The sequence below is a fragment of the Nerophis lumbriciformis genome, linkage group LG36 (genome assembly GCF_033978685.3).
Source record: "Nerophis lumbriciformis linkage group LG36, RoL_Nlum_v2.1, whole genome shotgun sequence".
NCBI lineage: Eukaryota > Metazoa > Chordata > Actinopteri > Syngnathiformes > Syngnathidae > Nerophis > Nerophis lumbriciformis.
The window spans coordinates 15,738,486-15,762,500 of record NC_084583.2 but is presented as its reverse complement, the minus strand read 5'-3'; the positions used below and the strand labels follow the sequence as shown (position 1 = coordinate 15,762,500).

The window sequence follows — 24,015 nt, the reverse complement described above, 5'->3', positions numbered from 1 at the left end:
AAACTACACAGTTTTGAAGTGGAATTCTTTCCCATTCTTGCTTGATGTACAGCCTAAGTTGTTCAACAGTCTCCCTTCTCATATTTTAGCCTTCATATTGCACCACATTTTCAATGTCTGGACTACAGGCAGGCCAGTCTAGTACCCGCACTCTTTTACTACGAAGCCATGCTGTTGTAACACGTGGCTTGGCATCGTCTTGCTGACATAAGCAGGGGCGTCCGTGAATAACGTTGCCTGGATGGCAACATATGTTGCTCCAAAACCTGTATGTACCTTTCAGCATTAATGGTGCCTTCACAGATGTGTAAGTTACCCATGTCTTGGGCACTAATACACCCCCATACCATCACACATGCTGCCTTTTACACTTTGCGCTTAGAACAATCCGGATGGTTCTTTTCCTCTTTGGTCCGGAGGACACGCCATCCACAGTTTCCAAAAACAATTTGAAATGTGGACTCGTCAGACCACAGAACACTTTTCTACTCTGAATCAGTCCATCTTAGATGATCTCGGGCCCAGCGAAGCCGGCGGCGTTTCTGGGTGTTGTTGATAAATGGCTTTCGCTTTGCATAGTAGAGTTTTAACTTGCACTTACAGATGTAGCGACCGACTGTAGTTACTGACAGTGGTTTTCTGAAGTGTTCCTGAGCCGATGTGGCGATATCCTTTACACACTGATGTTGCTTTTTGATGCAGTACCGCCTGAGGGATCGTAGATCCGTAATATAATCGCTTACGTGCAGCGATTTCTCCAGATACTCTGAACCTTTTGATGATATTACGGAGCATAGATGGTGAAATCCCTAAATTCCTTGCAATAGCTGCTTCAGAAATGTTGTTCTTAAACAATTTGCTCAGGCATTTGTTGACAAAGTGGTGACCCTCGCCCCGTCCTTGTTTGTGAATGACTGAGCATTTCATGGAAGCTGCTTTTATACCCAATCATGGCACCCACCTGTTCCCAAATTAGCCTGTTCACCTGTGGGATGTTCCAAATAAGTGTTTTGATGAGCATTCCTCAACTTTCTCAGTCTTTTTTGTCACTTGTGCCAGCTTTTTTTTAAACACATTGCAGGCGTCAAATTCCAAATGAGCTAATATTTGCAAAAAATAACAAAGCTTCCCAGTTTAAATGATAAGTATCGTTTAAGAGTGCGCTGGTGTTGGATGGAGACAAGTGTGGACAATATTGGAGACGGACACATTCGTTTTCCAGTTCCAACGTTAAGTATCTTGTCTTTGCAGTCTATTCAATTGAATATAGGTCGAAAAGGATTTGCAAATCATTACATTCTGTTTTTATTTACCATTTACACAACGTGACAACTTCACTGCTTTTGGGGTTTGTATTTTATCTAATGTACATAAGAATTCACAGCCTTTGCTCAAGACTTTGTTCATGCATCTTTGGCAGCAAATGACTGCCTGAAGTATTTTTTATTTATTTACCACAGCTATAGGAACATCTCATGGATGATCAGTTCAAACAAGATGCCGCTGATCTCTCACTTTTGAGCTTCACGGCTTAGACTGTAAAATAATTACGTACACGTACTTAGGTTTTGATACATTTGCAATCATTTTTGAAAAAAAACCTGTTTCACATTGTCGTCATGGGGTATTTTGTGTAGAATGTTGAGGACAAAAAAGTTCATTAAGGCTGTATAATAAGAACATGTGGACAGATAGGTTTGCTTCATTGATAATTGTACAATGAAAGACTGAAAGGGGATAAAAACATCCTCCTAACTCACCGCTCCAGTCACCATGACGTCGAAGCGGATCGCGTGCACCTTGTGCAGTGTCCGGAATTCGGTATTGTTCTCCGTCTTGTAATATTTGGCGAATCTGCGTGAAAAGGAAAAAGGGGACACTGGTTGACAAAAAGCTGGCGATGACAACACAAGCCGTGCAGTGACAAGCAACCAACCTGAAGTTGAAGCCCTCAGAGACAGCGTTCTTCTCAAAAGGTGCATCCAGTCTGGTGAAAGAGTACTTGGGAACACAATATTCTATATCTAGATCCAGATTACACTTCCACTCTATGTTTATTCCTATTTCACCACCCTGGTCGACAAAGAGCACAGATATTGGACATTTGTAAGGAAATGTGTGGACTGGAAACAAACTGAGAAGCTAATACTAAAAAAACCTAAATAAATTACAGTGATAGAAATATATGTCTAGTACAATATACTAGGTACTATATTGAAGCACATCAAACGGTGCAGCCTACACTTATCTCTTATGTGTGACTGCCATCTACTGGTCACACTTATCATTACACCATCTACCAAATAAATTGCTTTGATGTCGGTAAGTGTTAAAATAATTATGTATAAGTTATCACACAACTCTTACGCTTAAAGGCCGTTGCTAAAGTTATTATCAATTGTGCTGAAGTTGTACTTTTCTATCCATGCAAAGGGACAACTTGCAATCTTGGATTGCGAGTCGTCCCGTATCAGTGTTTGCGTCCAGACCCGGCCTGCTGACTGCCAAGGGCGAACATCGAGTACCTTGACGCAGACAAAGCAGAGACAGGGCGATATCACGAGTGTCAGCACATTTCCATTTCTGAATAGTCATATATTGTGTCTAACTGGGGCTGCAGAAATTACCCAACCTTCCTTCAGAAGCAGCCTCAGTGATGTAACCAGGGACCTCCCAAATAAATAGAGGAGCACGTGGGCTGTGCCTTAGGGCGTAAGTTGGAACTGAGTGTACAGCCCAATACGTCTCTCCTCATTGGGCAAAATTGAACTCTGTCTCTGCATGATTCCTTGCTTCTTGTCTGTTTAATAGATGTCATCAGTGTTTGAACCTGACAGTGAGGTCAACCAAAACGTATTCCTTATATAAGGTGCACTGTTTGAGTTTTGAGGAAAAAAATTGTGAAAAAAAGTGTGCCTTATAAATAGAGAAGAATGTGGGCTGTGCCTTAATCCATAAGTTGGAACTGAAACTGAGTGTGCAGCCCCATACGTCTCTCCTCATGGAGCAAAATCGAACTCTGTCTCTGCATAATTCCTTGCTTCTTGTCTGTTTAATAGATGTCATCCAGTGTTTGATCCTGACAGTGAGGTCAACCAAAATGTATTCCTTAGATAAGGCGCACTGTTTGAGTTTTGAGGAAAAAAATATATTTTAAGTGCGCCTTATAAATAGAGGAGCACGTGGGCTGTGCCTTAGGGTGTAGGTTGGAACTGAAACTGAGTGTGCAGCCCAATACGTCTCTCCTCATGGAGCAAAACGTATTCCTTATATAAGGCGCACTGTTTGAGTTCTGAGGAAAAAAAATATTTAAAATGCGCCTTATAAATAGAGGAGAATGTGGGCTGTGCCTTAATTCATAGGTTGGAACTGAAACTGAGTGTGCAGCCCAATACTTCTCTCCTCATTGAGCAAAATCGAACTCTGTCTCTGCATGATTCCTTGCTTCTTGTCTTGTTTAATAGATGTCATCAGTGTTTGAACCTGACAGTGAGGTCAACCAAAACGTATTCCTTATATAAAGCGCACTGTTTGAGTTTTGAGGGAAAAAAATATATTTTAAGTGCGCCTTATAAATAGAGGAGCACGTGGGCTGTGCCTTAGGGCGTAGGTTGGAACTGAAACTGAGTGTGCAGCCCAATACGTCTCTCCTCATTGAGCAAAATCGAACTCTGTCTCTGCATGATTCCTTGCTTCTTGTCTCGTTTAATAGATGTCATCAGTGTTTGAACCTGACAGTGAGGTTAACCAAAACGTATTCCTTATATAAGGTGCACTGTTTCAGTTTTGAGGAAAAAAATACATTTTAAGTGTGCCTTATAAATAGAGAAGAATGTGGGCTGTGCCTTAATCCATAGGTTGGAACTGAAACTGAGTGCGCAGCCCCATACGTCTCTCCTCATTGAGCAAAATCGAACTCTGTCTCTGCATGATTCCTTGCTTCTTGTCTGTTTAATAGATGTCATCAGTGTTTGAACCTGACAGTGAGGTCAACCAAAACGTATTCCTTATATAAAGCGCACTGTTTGAGTTTTGAGGAAAAAAAAATATTTTAAGTGTGCCTTATAAATAGAGGAGCACGTGGGCTGTGCCTTAGGGCGTAGGTTGGAACTGTAACTGAGTGTGCAGCCCAATACGTCTCTCCTCATTGAGCAAAATCGAACTCTGTCTCTGCATGATTCCTTGCTTTTTGTCTCGTTTAATAGATGTCATCAGTGTTTGAACCTGACAGTGAGGTCAACCAAAACGTATTCCTTATATAAGGTGCACTGTTTGAGTTTTGAGGAAAAAAATTTTAAGTGCGCCTTATAAGTAGAGGAGCACGTGAGCTGTGCCTTAGGGCGTAAGTTGGAACTGTAACTGAGTGTAAAGCCCCACACGTCTCTCCTCATTGAGCAAAACGTATTCCTTATATAAGGCGCACTGTTTGAGTTTTGAGGGGAAAAAAATATTTAAAGTGCGCCTTATAAATAGAGGAGCACGTGGGCTGTGCCTTAATTCATAGATTGGAACTGAAACTGAGTGTGCAGCCCCATACGTCTCTCCTCATTGAGCAAAATCGAACTCTGTCTCTGCATGATTCCTTGCTTCTTGTCTCGTTTAATAGATGTCATCATCGTTTGAACCTGACAGTGAGGTCAACCAAAACGTATTCCTTATATAAGGCGCACTGTTTCAGTTTTGAGAAAAAAAATACATTTTAAGTGCGCCTTATAAATAGAGGAGCACGTGGGCTGTGCTTTAGGGCGTAGGTTGGAACTGTAACTGAGTGTGCAGCCCAATACGTCTCTCTTCATGGAACAAAACGTATTCCTTATATAAGGCGCACTGTTTGAGTTCTGAGGAAAAAAATATTTAAAGTGCGCCTTATAAATAGAGGAGAATGTGGGCTGTGCCTTAATTCATAGGTTGGAACTGAAACTGAGTGTGCAGCCCCATACGTCTCTCCTCATTGAGCAAAATTGAACTCTGTCTCTGCATGATTCCTTGCTTCTTGTCTATTTAATAGATGTCATCAGTGTTTGAACCTGACAGTGAGGTCAACCAAAACGTATTCCTTATATAAGGCGCACTGTTTCAGTTTTGAGGAAAAAAATACATTTTAAGTGCGCCTTATAAATAGAGGAGCACGTGGGCTGTGCCTTAGGGCGTAGGTTGGAACTGTAACTGAGTGTGCAACCCAATACGTCTCTCCTCATGGAGCAAAACGTATTCCTTATATAAAGGCACACTGTTTGAGTTCTGAGGAAAAAAATATTTAAAGTGCGCCTTATAAATAGAGGAGAATGTGGGCTGTGCCTTAATTCATAGGTTGGAACTGAAACTGAGTGTGCAGCCCCATACGTCTCTCCTCATTGAGCAAAATTGAACTCTGTCTCTGCATGATTCCTTGCTTCTTGTCTATTTAATAGATGTCATCAGTGTTTGAACCTGACAGTGAGGTCAACCAAAACGTATTCCTTATATAAGGCGCACTGTTTCAGTTTTGAGGAAAAAAATACATTTTAAGTGCGCCTTATAAATAGAGGAGCACGTGGGCTGTGCCTTAGGGCGTAGGTTGGAACTGTAACTGAGTGTGCAGCCCAATACGTCTCTCCTCATGGAGCAAAACGTATTCCTTATATAAGGCGCACTGTTTGAGTTCTGAGGAAAAAAAATATTTAAAATGCGCCTTATAAATAGAGGAGAATGTGGGCTGTGCCTTAATTCATAGGTTGGAACTAAAACTGAGTGTGCAGCCCCATACGTCTCTCCTCATTGGGCAACATTGAACTCTGTCTCTGCATGATTCCTTGTTTCTTGTCTGTTTAATAGATGTCATCAGTGTTTGAACCTGACAGTGAGGTCAACCAAAACGTATTCCTTAAATAAAGGCGCACTGTTTGAGTTTTGAGGAAAAAATATATATTCTAAGTGCGCCTTATAAATAGAGGAGCACGTGGGCTGTGCCTTAAGGCGTAGGTTGGAACTGTAATTGAGTGTGCAGCCCAATACGTCTTTCCTCATTGAGCAAAATCGAACTCTGTCTCTGCATGATTCCTTGCTTCTTGTCTCGTTTAATAGATGTCATCAATGTTTGAACCTGACAGTGAGGTCAACCAAAACGTATTCCTTATATAAGGTGCACTGTTTGAGTTTTGAGGAAAAAAAACATATTTTAAGTGTGCCTTATAAGTAGAGGAGCACGTGAGCTGTGCCTTAGGGCGTAAGTTGGAACTGTAACTGAGTGTAAAGCCCCACACGTCTCTCCTCATTGAGCAAAACGTATTCCTTATATAAGGCGCACTGTTTGAGTTTTGAGGGGAAAAAAATATTTAAAGTGCGCCTTATAAATAGAGGAGCACGTGGGCTGTGCCTTAATTCATAGATTGGAACTGAAACTGAGTGTGCAGCCCCATACGTCTCTCCTCATTGAGCAAAATCGAACTCTGTCTCTGCATGATTCCTTGCTTCTTGTCTCGTTTAATAGATGTCATCATCGTTTGAACCTGACAGTGAGGTCAACCAAAACGTATTCCTTATATAAGGCGCACTGTTTCAGTTTTGAGAAAAAAAATACATTTTAAGTGCGCCTTATAAATAGAGGAGCACGTGGGCTGTGCTTTAGGGCGTAGGTTGGAACTGTAACTGAGTGTGCAGCCCAATACGTCTCTCTTCATGGAACAAAACGTATTCCTTATATAAGGCGCACTGTTTGAGTTCTGAGGAAAAAAATATTTAAAGTGCGCCTTATAAATAGAGGAGAATGTGGGCTGTGCCTTAATTCATAGGTTGGAACTGAAACTGAGTGTGCAGCTCCATACGTCTCTCCTCATTGAGCAAAATTGAACTCTGTCTCTGCATGATTCCTTGCTTCTTGTCTATTTAATAGATGTCATCAGTGTTTGAACCTGACAGTGAGGTCAACCAAAACGTATTCCTTATATAAGGCGCACTGTTTCAGTTTTGAGGAAAAAAATACATTTTAAGTGCGCCTTATAAATAGAGGAGCACGTGGGCTGTGCCTTAGGGCGTAGGTTGGAACTGTAACTGAGTGTGCAACCCAATACGTCTCTCCTCATGGAGCAAAACGTATTCCTTATATAAAGGCACACTGTTTGAGTTCTGAGGAAAAAAATATTTAAAGTGCGCCTTATAAATAGAGGAGAATGTGGGCTGTGCCTTAATTCATAGGTTGGAACTGAAACTGAGTGTGCAGCCCCATACGTCTCTCCTCATTGAGCAAAATTGAACTCTGTCTCTGCATGATTCCTTGCTTCTTGTCTATTTAATAGATGTCATCAGTGTTTGAACCTGACAGTGAGGTCAACCAAAACGTATTCCTTATATAAGGCGCACTGTTTCAGTTTTGAGGAAAAAAATACATTTTAAGTGCGCCTTATAAATAGAGGAGCACGTGGGCTGTGCCTTAGGGCGTAGGTTGGAACTGTAACTGAGTGTGCAGCCCAATACGTCTCTCCTCATGGAGCAAAACGTATTCCTTATATAAGGCGCACTGTTTGAGTTCTGAGGAAAAAAAATATTTAAAATGCGCCTTATAAATAGAGGAGAATGTGGGCTGTGCCTTAATTCATAGGTTGGAACTGAAACTGAGTGTGCAGCCCCATACGTCTCTCCTCATTGGGCAACATTGAACTCTGTCTCTGCATGATTCCTTGCTTCTTGTCTGTTTAATAGATGTCATCAGTGTTTGAACCTGACAGTGAGGTCAACCAAAACGTATTCCTTAAATAAAGGCGCACTGTTTGAGTTTTGAGGAAAAAATATATATTCTAAGTGCGCCTTATAAATAGAGGAGCACGTGGGCTGTGCCTTAAGGCGTAGGTTGGAACTGTAATTGAGTGTGCAGCCCAATACGTCTCTCCTCATTGAGCAAAATCGAACTCTGTCTCTGCATGATTCCTTGCTTCTTGTCTCGTTTAATAGATGTCATCAATGTTTGAACCTGACAGTGAGGTCAACCAAAACGTATTCCTTATATAAGGCGCACTGTTTGAGTTTTGAAGAAAAAAATTGTGAAAAAAAGTGTGCCTTATAAATAGAGAAGAATGTGGGCTGTGCCTCAATTCATTGATTGGAACTGAAACGGAGTGTGCAGCCCAATACGTCTCTCCTCATTGAGCAAAATTTAACTCTGTCTCTGCATGATTCCTTGCTTCTTGTCTCGTTTAATAGATGTCATCATCGTTTGAACCTGACAGTGAGGTCAACCAAAACATATTCCTTATATAAGGCGCACTGTTTCAGTTTTGAGGAAAAATATATATTTTAAGTGCGCCTTATAAATAGAGGAGCACGTGGGCTGTGCCTTAATTCATAGGTTGGAACTGAAACTGAGTGTGCAGCCCAATATGTCTCTCCTCATTGAGCAAAATTTAACTCTGTCTCTGCATGATTCCTTGCTTCTTGTCTTGTTTAATAGATGTCATCATCGTTTGAACCTGACAGTGAGGTCAACCAAAACGTATTCCTTATATAAGGCGCACTGTTTCAGTTTTGAGGGGAAAAAAAAACATTTTAAGTGCGCCTTATAGTCCGGAAAACACGGTACATTTATTTTGCAATCGCAGCATTGCTCTGTGTTAAGTATAAAAGGCAATATCGGAGAATGAAGAGCACCTTATCCAGGAGGCGGGTGACGTTCTGACTGGTGTAACTCAGCACGTCTCCCACACTAAAGATGGGGCAGAAAGGGTTCTCGTCCGGGTGGTATTTGCACTTCTTGATCTGAGCCGACGTCATGTTGGACGGGAAGTTCCCCCTAGAAGCAAGTCATGATCACGCATCACCAAGCGTGGACCCCCCGGCCATGGGCGGCCTACCTGGTGACGTTGAAGAGAGGGAAGCGGATGCTGTTCTTGATGAAGATGGTGAAGTTCACCAGGTCTTTCATGGGCTCGCTGCAGGGAGGAACAGAAGAGAGGGTGAGAACGCAGCTTTGGAAGGTGGGAAGAGAGGGCGACGGGCCGTCAAGTCTCACACGTAGGTTCTGTCGTTCTCGGCCGGGCACCATCCCTCGATCTCGCACGCCCCGTTGGACCCCGTCACGTTGGCGATACAAGTTCCTGTGATCTGTCCTGTTGCAGCAACAATCCTTTAGACCTCAGCACCATTCCATTCAAAAAAGTCCAAGTCATTCACTTGTAACGTCTTGTCATATTATATCATGTTACAACACCAATGAAGTTGGCACGTTGTGTAAATGCTAAATAAAAAGAGAATACAACAAATCCTTTTCAACTTATATTCAATTGAATAGACTGCAAAGACAAGATATTAGTCCTTTTTTTGGCAAGTAATCATGAACTTAGAATTTAATGGCAGCAACGCATTGCAAAAAGGGCATTTTTACCACTGTGTTACATGGCCTTTCCTTTTAACAACACTCAGTAAAGGTTTGAGAACTGAGGGAATTCGTTCCCATTCTTGCTTGATGTACAGCTTAAGTTGTTCAACAGTCTCCCTTCTCATATTTTAGCCTTCACACATTTTCAATGGGAGTACCCGCACTCTTTTACTATGAAGCCACGCTGTTGTAACTAGGGATGATGCCCGAAACCGGTTTTCTCGGTTGTTCGATAAGAAAAGAACCGAGTCCTCGGACTCGAATCCCTTTTTGAGAACTGGTACCGGTTATCGAGACCACTATAGTAAAGAAAAAGAGTTGGTTCTTTATTGGAATCCCTGGGAACGAATCCCAAATGGGCAATGTTATGCCCATTTGATTGTAGACTCTTACTGACACCTTGTGGCGATATGAAAATACTACGCGTCAATAGTTTGGGCACTTCCGGGTTGACGATGTTAGTCCAGTTCATGAGACAATTGAGAAGTAGACAAGTTGTGTTAACTCTTACAAGCCTTGGAAAAGATAAGTCTGTAAGTAAACTGTTTAACTTGTTTATGTAACTCAATATTAAGATGGAAAGTGGCTAAATTTGATACTAAGATGTTTATTGAAAAATTGTGCACTGTTTAAATGGATGTTTTGAGGACTTAAAATGGCTGCCAGTCGTGTATTTCCACCATTGAAATAGTTTCAACACTCAGAAGTATTTGTTTGATGATAGTACTGTATATTTGTGTGAAGCGAATATTTACAAATTGTGTATTACATTTCAGTATTTTAATTGAATCACATAGCTTATACATTTGTCATTGTGTGTATTTCAGTTTAAAAAAAAATAAAAATAACAGTCCAGTGCAAGACAAAAGTAAAGATAGGAAAAGACAAAGCAAGATCAACAACAATAAAGAGCCTAAATGGATTAATCTGCTTTGGAACTTTATTAGACGTCTTGGATTGTTTGTTAGCTGTCTGCCTGTGTGTGTAGTTAGTATGTTCCAATAGCAGCAGAAGTGCACTTTTTGGAGAGCTGTATTATTTTCAGTTTTGTGCCCAAGGGACTGATTTTATTTAACACTATATTATTATTTATACACCTATAGTGATCACAGAGACAGGTTGTTTTTGTGTTACTGTATATATTTGTTTTTCTGAAAAATCCCACTTAATCTACTTTGGGTAACCACAGTCAATATTTATTTATTTATTTATTTTTTAGGGGGGTTACAGTCAATATTTATTTATTTATTTTATTCTATTTTTTTCTTATAAAATAAAAGTGAGATTTTGTTCAACCAAATATTGTGTTTTTTTCCATATACAACAACCTATCTGGATTCGATAAGAGAATCGATAAGGAATCGGTTCGATAAGAGGATTCGATAATAGGCTCGAACTCGATCATTTCTTATCAAACATCATCCCTAGTTGTAACACGTGGCTTGGCATTGTCTTGCTGAAATAAGCAGGGGCGTCCATGATAACGTTGCTTGGATGGCAACATATGTTGCTCCAAAACCAATAAAAATAAAAACCTAAACAAATAATAAAAACGTGGATACATCTGAAGTACAATCACTGCACATATTTGCAGTTTTTCACGACAGCGTGTCCGAAAAAGAGCTGCAAGAATCAAAGCCTATTTAATCCAACCCGTTTTCCTAACATCCCAGTTTTTAACACATTTCTTTGTTCTCTATTTGTAACGCAACAGTCAATGAATGAATAAATTAATATGCAATGAGTAAGTAAATAATCATTAAATAATAATAATAATAATAGATTTTATTTGTAAAAAATCACTTTACATTGAGTAAACAACCTCAAAGTGCTACAGTGTATTAAAAAAATATATATATATAAAATAAATAAAAATAAAGATAATAAAAAATAAATAATAATAAAAACTAGAACAGCCAAATAGCTAGAACTAGTATGCATATATCTAGAAAAAGGCTTTTTTAAAAATAAGGTTTTTTTAAAGCCTTTTTATATACATAAATAAACTATTCAAGTTCTAATAAACAAATACCGTATTTTTCGGAGTATAAGTCGCACCGGCCGAAAATGCATAATAAAGAAGAAAAAAAAACATATATAAGTCGCATTGGAGTATAAGTCGCATTTTTGGGGGAAATGTATTTGATAAAAGCCAACAGCAAGAATAGACATTTGAAAGGCAATTTAAAATAAATCAAGAATAGTGAACAACAGGCTGAATAAGTGTACGTTATATGAGGCGTAAATAACCAACTGAGAACGTGCTGATATACGTCGAGTCTCTTACGTGAATGAGCTCAATAATATTATTTGATATTTTACGCTAATGTGTTAATAATTTCACATATAAGTCGCTCCAGAGTATAAATCGCACCCCCGGCCAAACTATGAGAAAAACTGCGATTTCTAATCCGAAAAATACGGTAGTTAAGTTATTTGTGTTTCACATTTTTTAACTACTCTCGGGCATTAAAGTATAATTATAATAATAGAAAAAATACATCAATTATACAAAAAAGGTCCAATGAAAAACAGTATCTCCATTTTTTATGTTTTTGTTTTATCCAATTTTTTTTAATATATTTTATTTTTGTTATTATTGTTCTCAAATTTTGGAATGAAAACAAAAGTGATGATTTACTCAATTTTTTCAGGTAAAAAAAAAAAAAAAAAATTCAAGCCTTATCGTAAATTTGGGAAAGTTGATAAGACGTGCAGTATTGGGTAACATGCATTCAGACAACATAAACGACGGGTCCAATCCCCACAGTGTGGAGACAAGCAAGAACAAACAAGGTGGGTTTTTGTTTGTTTTACCATTAGTGAGGATGGAGGGTATATGTTCTTGACAGTCGTAGTCTGTTGTACAGTTAAACCTCCTTCCAGTCTGAAACACAAAACAACACAATTAAGGATATAATCGGAGGTTAATTTAGACTGTTAAGATTTAATAAAAAGCACAGAAATCAAAGAGGAGGATTAGTACCTTATTTTACGGATTATAAGGCACACTGCCAAAGAATGGTCTATTTTAATTTTATTTTTTTTATTTTTTATTTTTATTTTATTTAAATAAATAAAAAAATAAAAATGAATGGTCTATTTTTTTCTCTTTTTTTAATTATAAGGCGCATTAAAGGGGTCATATTATTATGATTTTTTTTCTAAAAGTAAAAGACTTCCTTGTGGTCTACATAACAGGTGATGGTGGTTCTTTGTTCAAAATGCAAGATGAAGGTGTTCCCGTGTTCTTTCATGTATGGTAATCAACAGAAAGATATTGTTCTAACCCAATGACTTCAAAGCGGAGAGATGACAGGATCTGCCCAATTTCCAGACGACCTCTTTTTGAAGTATTTCACGAACTCTTTTTGAACTATTTTATGGAACTCTTTTTGAACTATTTTACTAACTCTTTTTGAACTGACCTTTCCTGTGAATTGTTTACGACCGTTTCTGTGAACTTTTTGAGACCTTTGTCCTTTGGAAACAGCCGTGGCCAGGTGGTCGGGGAGGGTCCAAAATAAAAGAAGGAGGCGTGCAATCTTTTGGCAGAGCGTGCTGAGATACTGTGCAAGGGTACAGTGTACAGACGACTCTCCTCAATATTGAGTCCAAATTGAATTCTGTCTCTGTTTAATTCTTTGCCTCTTGTCTTGTTTAATAGATGTCATCAGTGTTTGAACCTGACAGCTTCTTTGAACTGTTTTACGAACTTTTCTGTGAACTGTTTACGACCCTCGTCCCTTAGAAGCAGCTGTTGCCATGTGGTCAGAGAAAGTCCAAATAAAGGAGGAGGCGTACAATCTTTCGCCAGAGCGTGCTGGAGACTGTACAAGAGTACAGACCAGACGTTTCTCCTCAAATTGAGCCAAATTTAATTCTGTCTCTGTTTGATTCTTTGCTTCTTGTCCTGTTTAATAGTCAGTGTTTGAACCTGACAGTTTTCATACTAAATGTATACATTTTTTCTGATTTGACAGAAAAAAACCCACATGCTGCATTAAATTGAATATATTTTAAACTTGAATATTATCTAATAATGCAAAAATAATTTATACATTCCAAACATTTTTTTTTTTCCATTTTTAAAAAACAACAACAATACTTATCTGTTTGACTATTGATTTCAATGCAAGTTATTCATCAACTTGTACAGTAAAAATGTAAAAATGACAGCAGATTTTAGGGTAAAATTCAGGCAACTGAGCTGCCATTTTTTATTTTACCGTAAAAAAACCAAAACCCTATGGTTCCGGTTTTTTTTCCATTACAGTAATAGACCATAAAAACAACAACCGTTTTACGATAAAAAAAAAAAAAAAAAAGCAGCTCAGTTGCCATAATTTTACCATAAAAAAAGGTATTGCTTTTCTATTGATAGTAATAAGCTGTAAAATCCTGTCAATTTTTTACTGTAAAAACTAAATTTTTTTTTACAGTGTACGTGCAAAATGTAATAATCAAATGCATCGGGAATTGTGTCATAATATTATGAGGCAAATCTTTATACATTTATAACTATTCACGGTTACAAATGGCCATAACTCAAAAACTAATTTGACATCCCTTTTTCTTTATTTTATTTTATATATATATATATATATATATATATATATATATATATATATATATATATATATATATATATATATATATATATATATATGTATATGTATATATATATATATATATATATATATATATATATATATATATATATATATATATATATATATATACATACATACACAGATCATCTTCAAGTCACTTTCTGACAGACTCTTCAGGATGCGCCGTTTTGTGGGCGGTCCTATTTACGTGCCTCCACTTGGACAGCGTCTTCTCCCCGTCATCTTTGTTGTAGCGGTGTAGCGTGCAAGGACGGGCGTGGAAGAAGTGTCAAAAGATGGCGCTAACTGTTTTAATGACATTCAGACTTTACTTCAATCAATAACGGAGCAGCATCTCTCTAATAACTAAAGTTCCTTGGGTGAATAATGTAAACTCACTACACCGGTATGTTTTAGCGCTTTCATGGTGAGTTTACTGACAGATATAAGTAAGAACTTTACACTACTTTATATTAGAAATGGCAACAGCAGAGGATGAATGTCACATAACAAGAAGATAGAGAAAAAGAAGAAGCTTATTGACTACGGTGTCGGCACGGACTACAAAGGCAGACGTGCGCAATTTTTCAGGATTTATGCAGATCCCAAATACAGATCAGCAGGTACCAGAACGCACCACCCGAACGCCTCCCTCGGGAGGTGTTTCGGGCACGTCCGACCGGTAGGAGGCCACGGGGAAGACCCAGGACACGTTGGGAAGACTATGTCTCCCGGCTGGCCTGGGAACGCCTCGGGATCCCCCGGGAGGAGCTGGACCAAGTGGCTGGGGAGAGGGAAGTCTGGGCTTCCCTGCTTAAGCTGCTGCCCCTGCGACCCGACCTCAGATAAGCGGAAGAAGATGGATGGATGGAGGTACCAGAAGGTAAGGAAAGTTGCTTTTGCATAATATTGTGAAACAAAACGCCAGATAATATGTCTTACCTTATACACACACCATACGGTTGGGGACATCTCTGCGCTGTTGACCCATCTCTACTCGGGATGGTCTCCTGCTGGCCCCACTATGGACTGGACTCTCACTATTATGTTAGATCCACTATGGACTGGACTCTCACTATTATGTTAGATCCACTATGGACTGGACTCTCACTAATATGTTAGATCCACTATGGACTGGACTCTCACTATTATGTTAGATCCACTATGGACTGGACTCTCACACTATTATGTTAGATCCACTATGGACTGGACTCTCACACTATTATGTTAGATCCACTATGGACTGGACTCTCACACTATTATGTTAGATCCACTATGGACTGGACTCTCACTATTATGTTAGATCCACTATGGACTGGACTCTCACACTATTATGTTAGATCCACTATGGACTGGACTCTCACACTATTATGTTAGATCCACTATGGACTGGACTCTCACTATTATGTTAGATCCACTATGGACTGGACTCTCACACTATTATGTTAGATCCACTATGGACTGGACTCTCACACTATTATGTTAGATCCACTATGGACTGGACTCTCACACTATTATGTTAGATCCACTATGGACTGGACTCTCACTATTATGTTAAATCCACTATGGACTGGACTCTCACTATTATGCTAGATCCACTATGGACTGGACTCTCACTATTATGTTAGATCCACTATGGACTGGACTCTCACTATTATGTTAGATCCACTATGGACTGGACTCTCACTATTATGTTAGATCCACTATGGACTGGACTCTCACACTATTATGTTAGATCCACTATGGACTGGACTCATACTATTATGTTAGATCCACTATGGACTGGACTTTCACTCTTATGTTAGATCCACTATGGACTGGACTCTCACACTATTATGTTAGATCCACTATGGACTGGACTCTCACTATTATGTTAGATCCACTATGGACTGGACTCTCACACTATTATGTTAGATCCACTATGGACTGGACTCATACTATTATGTTAGATCCACTATGGACTGGACTTTCACTCTTATGTTGGATCCACTATGGACTGGACTCTCACACTATTATGTTAGATCCACTATGGACTGGACTCATACTATTATGTTAGATCCACTATGGACTGGACTCTCACACTATTATGTTAGATCCACTATGGACTGGACTCTCACTATTATGTTAGATCCACTATGGACTGGACTCTCACACTATTATGTTAGATCCACTATGGACTGGACTCTCACACTATTATGTTAGATCCACTATGGACTGGACTCTCACACTATTATGTTAGATCCACTATGGACTGGACTCTCACTATTATGTTAGATCCACTATAGACTGGACTCTCTCACTATTACGTTAGATCCACTATGGACTGGACTCTCACTATTATGTTAGATCCACTATGGACTGGACTCTCACACTATTAACTAGATCCACTATTGAGTGGACTCTCACACTATTATGTTAGATCCACTATGGACTGGACTCACACTATTATGTTAGATCCACTATGGACTGGACTCTCACACTATTAACTAGATCCACTATTGACTGGACTCTCACACTATTATGTTAGATCCACTATGGACTGGACTCTCACACTATTATGTTAGATCCACTATGGACTGGACTCTCACACTATTATGTTAGATCCACTATGGACTGGACTCTCACACTATTATGTTAGATCCACTATGGACTGGACTCTCACACTATTATGTTAGATCCACTATGGACTGGACTCTCACACTATTATGTTAGATCCACTATGGACTGGACTCTCACTATTATGTTAGATCCACTATGGACTGGACTCTCTCACTATTACGTTAGATCCACTATGGACTGGACTCTCACTATTATGTTAGATCCACTATGGACTGGACTCTCACACTATTAACTAGATCCACTATTGAGTGGACTCTCACACTATTATGTTAGATCCACTATGGACTGGACTCACACTATTATGTTAGATCCACTATGGACTGGACTCTCACACTATTAACTAGATCCACTATTGACTGGACTCTCACACTATTATGTTAGATCCACTATGGACTGGACTCTCACACTATTATGTTAGATCCACTATGGACTGGACTCTCACACTATTATGTTAGATCCACTATGGACTGGACTCTCACACTATTATGTTAGATCTACTATGGACTGGACTCTCACACTATTATGTTAGATCCACTATGGACTGAACTCTCACACTATTATGTTAGATCCACTATGGACTGGACTCTCACACTATTAACTAGATCCACTATTGACTGGACTCTCACACTATTATGTTAGATCCACTATGGACTGGACTCTCACACTATTATGTTAGATCCACTATGGACTGGACTCTCACACTATTATGTTAGATCCACTATGGACTGGACTCTCACACTATTATGTTAGATCCACTATGGACTGGACTCTCACACTATTATGTTAGATCCACTATGGACTGGACTCTCACACTATTATGTTAGATCCACTATTGACTGGACTCTCACACTATTATGTTAGATCCACTATGGACTGGACTCTCACACTATTATGTTAGATCCACTATGGACTGGACACTCACACTATTATGTTAGATCCACTATTGACTGGACTCTCACACTATTATGTTAGATCCACTATGGACTGGACTCTCACACTATTAACTAGATCCACTATTGACTGGACTCTCACACTATTATGTTAGATCCACTATGGACTGGACTCTCACACTATTATGTTAGATCCACTATGGACTGGACTCTCACACTATTATGTTAGATCCACTATAGACTGGACTCTCACACTATTATGTTAGATCCACTATGGACTGGACTCTCACACTATTATGTTAGATCCACTATGGACTGGACTCTCACACTATTATGTTAGATCCACTATGGACTGGATTCTCACACTATTATGTTAGATCCACTATGGACTGGATTCTCACACTATTATGTTAGATCCACTATGGACTGGACTCTCACTATTATGTTAGATCCACTATGGACTGGACTCTCACACTATTATGTTAGATCCACTATGGACTGGACTCTCACACTATTATGTTAGATCCACTATGGACTGGACTCTCACACTATTATGTTAGATCCACTATGGACTGGACTCTCACTATTATGTTAGATCCACTATGGACTGGACTCTCACACTATTATGTTAGATCCACTATGGACTGGACTCTCACACTATTATGTTAGATCCACTATGGACTGGACTCTCACTATTATGTTAGATCCACTATGGACTGGACTCTCACACTATTATGTTAGATCCACTATGGACTGGACTCTCACACTATTATGTTAGATCCACTATGGACTGGACTCTCACACTATTATGTTAGATCCACTATGGACTGGACTCTCACTATTATGTTAAATCCACTATGGACTGGACTCTCACTATTATGCTAGATCCACTATGGACTGGACTCTCACTATTATGTTAGATCCACTATGGACTGGACTCTCACTATTATGTTAGATCCACTATGGACTGGACTCTCACTATTATGTTAGATCCACTATGGACTGGACTCTCACACTATTATGTTAGATCCACTATGGACTGGACTCATACTATTATGTTAGATCCACTATGGACTGGACTTTCACTCTTATGTTAGATCCACTATGGACTGGACTCTCACACTATTATGTTAGATCCACTATGGACTGGACTCTCACTATTATGTTAGATCCACTATGGACTGGACTCTCACACTATTATGTTAGATCCACTATGGACTGGACTCTCACACTATTATGTTAGATCCACTATGGACTGAACTCTCACACTATTATGTTAGATCCACTATGGACTGGACTCTCACACTATTAACTAGATCCACTATTGACTGGACTCTCACACTATTATGTTAGATCCACTATGGACTGGACTCTCACACTATTATGTTAGATCCACTATGGACTGGACTCTCACACTATTATGTTAGATCCACTATGGACTGGACTCTCACACTATTATGTTAGATCCACTATGGACTGGACTCTCACACTATTATGTTAGATCCACTATGGACTGGACTCTCACACTATTATGTTAGATCCACTATGGACTGGACACTCACACTATTATGTTAGATCCACTATTGACTGGACTCTCACACTATTATGTTAGATCCACTATGGACTGGACTCTCACACTATTAACTAGATCCACTATTGACTGGACTCTCACACTATTATGTTAGATCCACTATGGACTGGACTCTCACACTATTATGTTAGATCCACTATGGACTGGACTCTCACACTATTATGTTAGATCCACTATGGACTGGACTCTCACACTATTATGTTAGATCCACTATGGACTGGACTCTCACACTATTATGTTAGATCCACTATGGACTGGACTCTCACACTATTATGTTAGATCCACTATGGACTGGATTCTCACACTATTATGTTAGATCCACTATGGACTGGATTCTCACACTATTATGTTAGATCCACTATGGACTGGACTCTCACTATTATGTTAGATCCACTATGGACTGGACTCTCACACTATTATGTTAGATCCACTATGGACTGGACTCTCACACTATTATGTTAGATCCACTATGGACTGGACTCTCACACTATTATGTTAGATCCACTATGGACTGGACTCTCACTATTATGTTAGATCCACTATGGACTGGACTCTCACACTATTATGTTAGATCCACTATGGACTGGACTCTCACACTATTATGTTAGATCCACTATGGACTGGACTCTCACTATTATGTTAGATCCACTATGGACTGGACTCTCACACTATTATGTTAGATCCACTATGGACTGGACTCTCACACTATTATGTTAGATCCACTATGGACTGGACTCTCACACTATTATGTTAGATCCACTATGGACTGGACTCTCACTATTATGTTAAATCCACTATGGACTGGACTCTCACTATTATGCTAGATCCACTATGGACTGGACTCTCACTATTATGTTAGATCCACTATGGACTGGACTCTCACTATTATGTTAGATCCACTATGGACTGGACTCTCACTATTATGTTAGATCCACTATGGACTGGACTCTCACACTATTATGTTAGATCCACTATGGACTGGACTCATACTATTATGTTAGATCCACTATGGACTGGACTTTCACTCTTATGTTAGATCCACTATGGACTGGACTCTCACACTATTATGTTAGATCCACTATGGACTGGACTCTCACTATTATGTTAGATCCACTATGGACTGGACTCTCACACTATTATGTTAGATCCACTATGGACTGGACTCATACTATTATGTTAGATCCACTATGGACTGGACTTTCACTCTTATGTTGGATCCACTATGGACTGGACTCTCACACTATTATGTTAGATCCACTATGGACTGGACTCATACTATTATGTTAGATCCACTATGGACTGGACTCTCACACTATTATGTTAGATCCACTATGGACTGGACTCTCACTATTATGTTAGATCCACTATGGACTGGACTCTCACACTATTATGTTAGATCCACTATGGACTGGACTCTCACACTATTATGTTAGATCCACTATGGACTGGACTCTCACACTATTATGTTAGATCCACTATGGACTGGACTCTCACTATTATGTTAGATCCACTATGGACTGGACTCTCTCACTATTACGTTAGATCCACTATGGACTGGACTCTCACTATTATGTTAGATCCACTATGGAATGGACTCTCACACTACTAACTAGATCCACTATTGAGTGGACTCTCACACTATTATGTTAGATCCACTATGGACTGGACTCACACTATTATGTTAGATCCACTATGGACTGGACTCTCACACTATTAACTAGATCCACTATGGACTGGACTCTCACACTATTATGTTAGATCCACTATGGACTGGACTCTCACACTATTATGTTAGATCCACTATGGACTGGACTCTCACACTATTATGTTAGATCCACTATGGACTGGACTCTCACACTATTATGTTAGATCCACTATGGACTGGACTCTCACACTATTATGTTAGATCCACTATGGACTGGACTCTCACACTATTATGTTAGATCCACTATGGACTGGACTCTCACACTATTATGTTAGATCCACTATGGACTGGACTCTCACTATTATGTTAGATCCACTATGGACTGGACTCTCTCACTATTACGTTAGATCCACTATGGACTGGACTCTCACTATTATGTTAGATCCACTATGGACTGGACTCTCACACTATTAACTAGATCCACTATTGAGTGGACTCTCACACTATTATGTTAGATCCACTATGGACTGGACTCACACTATTATGTTAGATCCACTATGGACTGGACTCTCACACTATTAACTAGATCCACTATTGACTGGACTCTCACACTATTATGTTAGATCCACTATGGACTGGACTCTCACACTATTATGTTAGATCCACTATGGACTGGACTCTCACACTATTATGTTAGATCCACTATGGACTGGACTCTCACACTATTATGTTAGATCCACTATGGACTGGACTCTCACACTATTATGTTAGATCCACTATGGACTGAACTCTCACACTATTATGTTAGATCCACTATGGACTGGACTCTCACACTATTAACTAGATCCACTATTGACTGGACTCTCACACTATTATGTTAGATCCACTATGGACTGGACTCTCACACTATTATGTTAGATCCACTATGGACTGGACACTCACACTATTATGTTAGATCCACTATTGACTGGACTCTCACACTATTATGTTAGATCCACTATGGACTGGACTCTCACACTATTAACTAGATCCACTATTGACTGGACTCTCACACTATTATGTTAGATCCACTATGGACTGGACTCTCACACTATTATGTTAGATCCACTATGGACTGGACTCTCACACTATTATGTTAGATCCACTATGGACTGGACTCTCACACTATTATGTTAGATCCACTATGGACTGGACTCTCACACTATTATGTTAGATCCACTATGGACTGGATTCTCACACTATTATGTTAGATCCACTATGGACTGGATTCTCACACTATTATGTTAGATCCACTATGGACTGGACTCTCACTATTATGTTAGATCCACTATGGACTGGACTCTCACACTATTATGTTAGATCCACTATGGACTGGACTCTCACACTATTATGTTAGATCCACTATGGACTGAACTCTCACACTATTATGTTAGATCCACTATGGACTGGACTCTCACACTATTAACTAGATCCACTATTGACTGGACTCTCACACTATTATGTTAGATCCACTATGGACTGGACTCTCACACTATTATGTTAGATCCACTATGGACTGGACTCTCACACTATTATGTTAGATCCACTATGGACTGGACTCTCACACTATTATGTTAGATCCACTATGGACTGGACTCTCACACTATTATGTTAGATCCACTATGGACTGGACACTCACACTATTATGTTAGATCCACTATGGACTGGACTCTCACACTATTATGTTAGATCCACTATGGACTGGACTCTCACACTATTAACTAGATCCACTATTGACTGGACTCTCACACTATTATGTTAGATCCACTATGGACTGGACTCTCACACTATTATGTTAGATCCACTATGGACTGGACTCTCACACTATTATGTTAGATCCACTATGGACTGGACTCTCACACTATTATGTTAGATCCACTATGGACTGGACTCTCACACTATTATGTTAGATCCACTATGGACTGGACTCTCACACTATTATGTTAGATCCACTATGGACTGGATTCTCACACTATTATGTTAGATCCACTATGGACTGGATTCTCACACTATTATGTTAGATCCACTATGGACTGGACTCTCACTATTATGTTAGATCCACTATGGACTGGACTCTCACACTATTATGTTAGATCCACTATGGACTGGACTCTCACACTATTATGTTAGATCCACTATGGACTGGACTCTCACACTATTATGTTAGATCCACTATGGACTGGACTCTCACTATTATGTTAGATCCTCTATGGACTGGACTCTCACACTATTATGTTAGATCCACTATGGACTGGACTCTCACACTATTATGTTAGATCCACTATGGACTGGACTCTCACTATTATGTTAGATCCACTATGGACTGGACTCTCACACTATTATGTTAGATCCACTATGGACTGGACTCTCACACTATTATGTTAGATCCACTATGGACTGGACTCTCACACTATTATGTTAGATCCACTATGGACTGGACTCTCACTATTATGTTAAATCCACTATGGACTGGACTCTCACTATTATGCTAGATCCACTATGGACTGGACTCTCACTATTATGTTAGATCCACTATGGACTGGACTCTCACTATTATGTTAGATCCACTATGGACTGGACTCTCACTATTATGTTAGATCCACTATGGACTGGACTCTCACACTATTATGTTAGATCCACTATGGACTGGACTCATACTATTATGTTAGATCCACTATGGACTGGACTTTCACTCTTATGTTAGATCCACTATGGACTGGACTCTCACACTATTATGTTAGATCCACTATGGACTGGACTCTCACTATTATGTTAGATCCACTATGGACTGGACTCTCACACTATTATGTTAGATCCACTATGGACTGGACTCATACTATTATGTTAGATCCACTATGGACTGGACTTTCACTCTTATGTTGGATCCACTATGGACTGGACTCTCACACTATTATGTTAGATCCACTATGGACTGGACTCATACTATTATGTTAGATCCACTATGGACTGGACTCTCACACTATTATGTTAGATCCACTATGGACTGGACTCTCACTATTATGTTAGATCCACTATGGACTGGACTCTCACACTATTATGTTAGATCCACTATGGACTGGACTCTCACACTATTATGTTAGATCCACTATGGACTGGACTCTCACACTATTATGTTAGATCCACTATGGACTGGACTCTCACTATTATGTTAGATCCACTATGGACTGGACTCTCTCACTATTACGTTAGATCCACTATGGACTGGACTCTCACTATTATGTTAGATCCACTATGGACTGGACTCTCACACT

The 24,015-nt window shown here is 39.4% G+C and overlaps 1 protein-coding gene across 1 annotated transcript in view; it reads right to left on the bottom strand.

Moving 5' to 3' along the window:
* p2rx3a (purinergic receptor P2X, ligand-gated ion channel, 3a) overlaps nt 1-24,015 on the bottom strand; it is a 46,391-nt gene that overhangs the window by 3,620 nt on the left and 18,756 nt on the right. Inside the window, exons 4-9 of the mRNA XM_061930376.2 lie at nt 12,164-12,233; nt 8,981-9,077; nt 8,823-8,900; nt 8,620-8,761; nt 1,937-2,073; nt 1,761-1,854 (exon numbers count right to left, since the gene is read on the bottom strand). Coding sequence (XP_061786360.2) covers nt 1,761-1,854; nt 1,937-2,073; nt 8,620-8,761; nt 8,823-8,900; nt 8,981-9,077; nt 12,164-12,233 — 618 coding nt within the window. The remainder of the gene's footprint in view (nt 1-1,760; nt 1,855-1,936; nt 2,074-8,619; nt 8,762-8,822; nt 8,901-8,980; nt 9,078-12,163; nt 12,234-24,015) is intronic.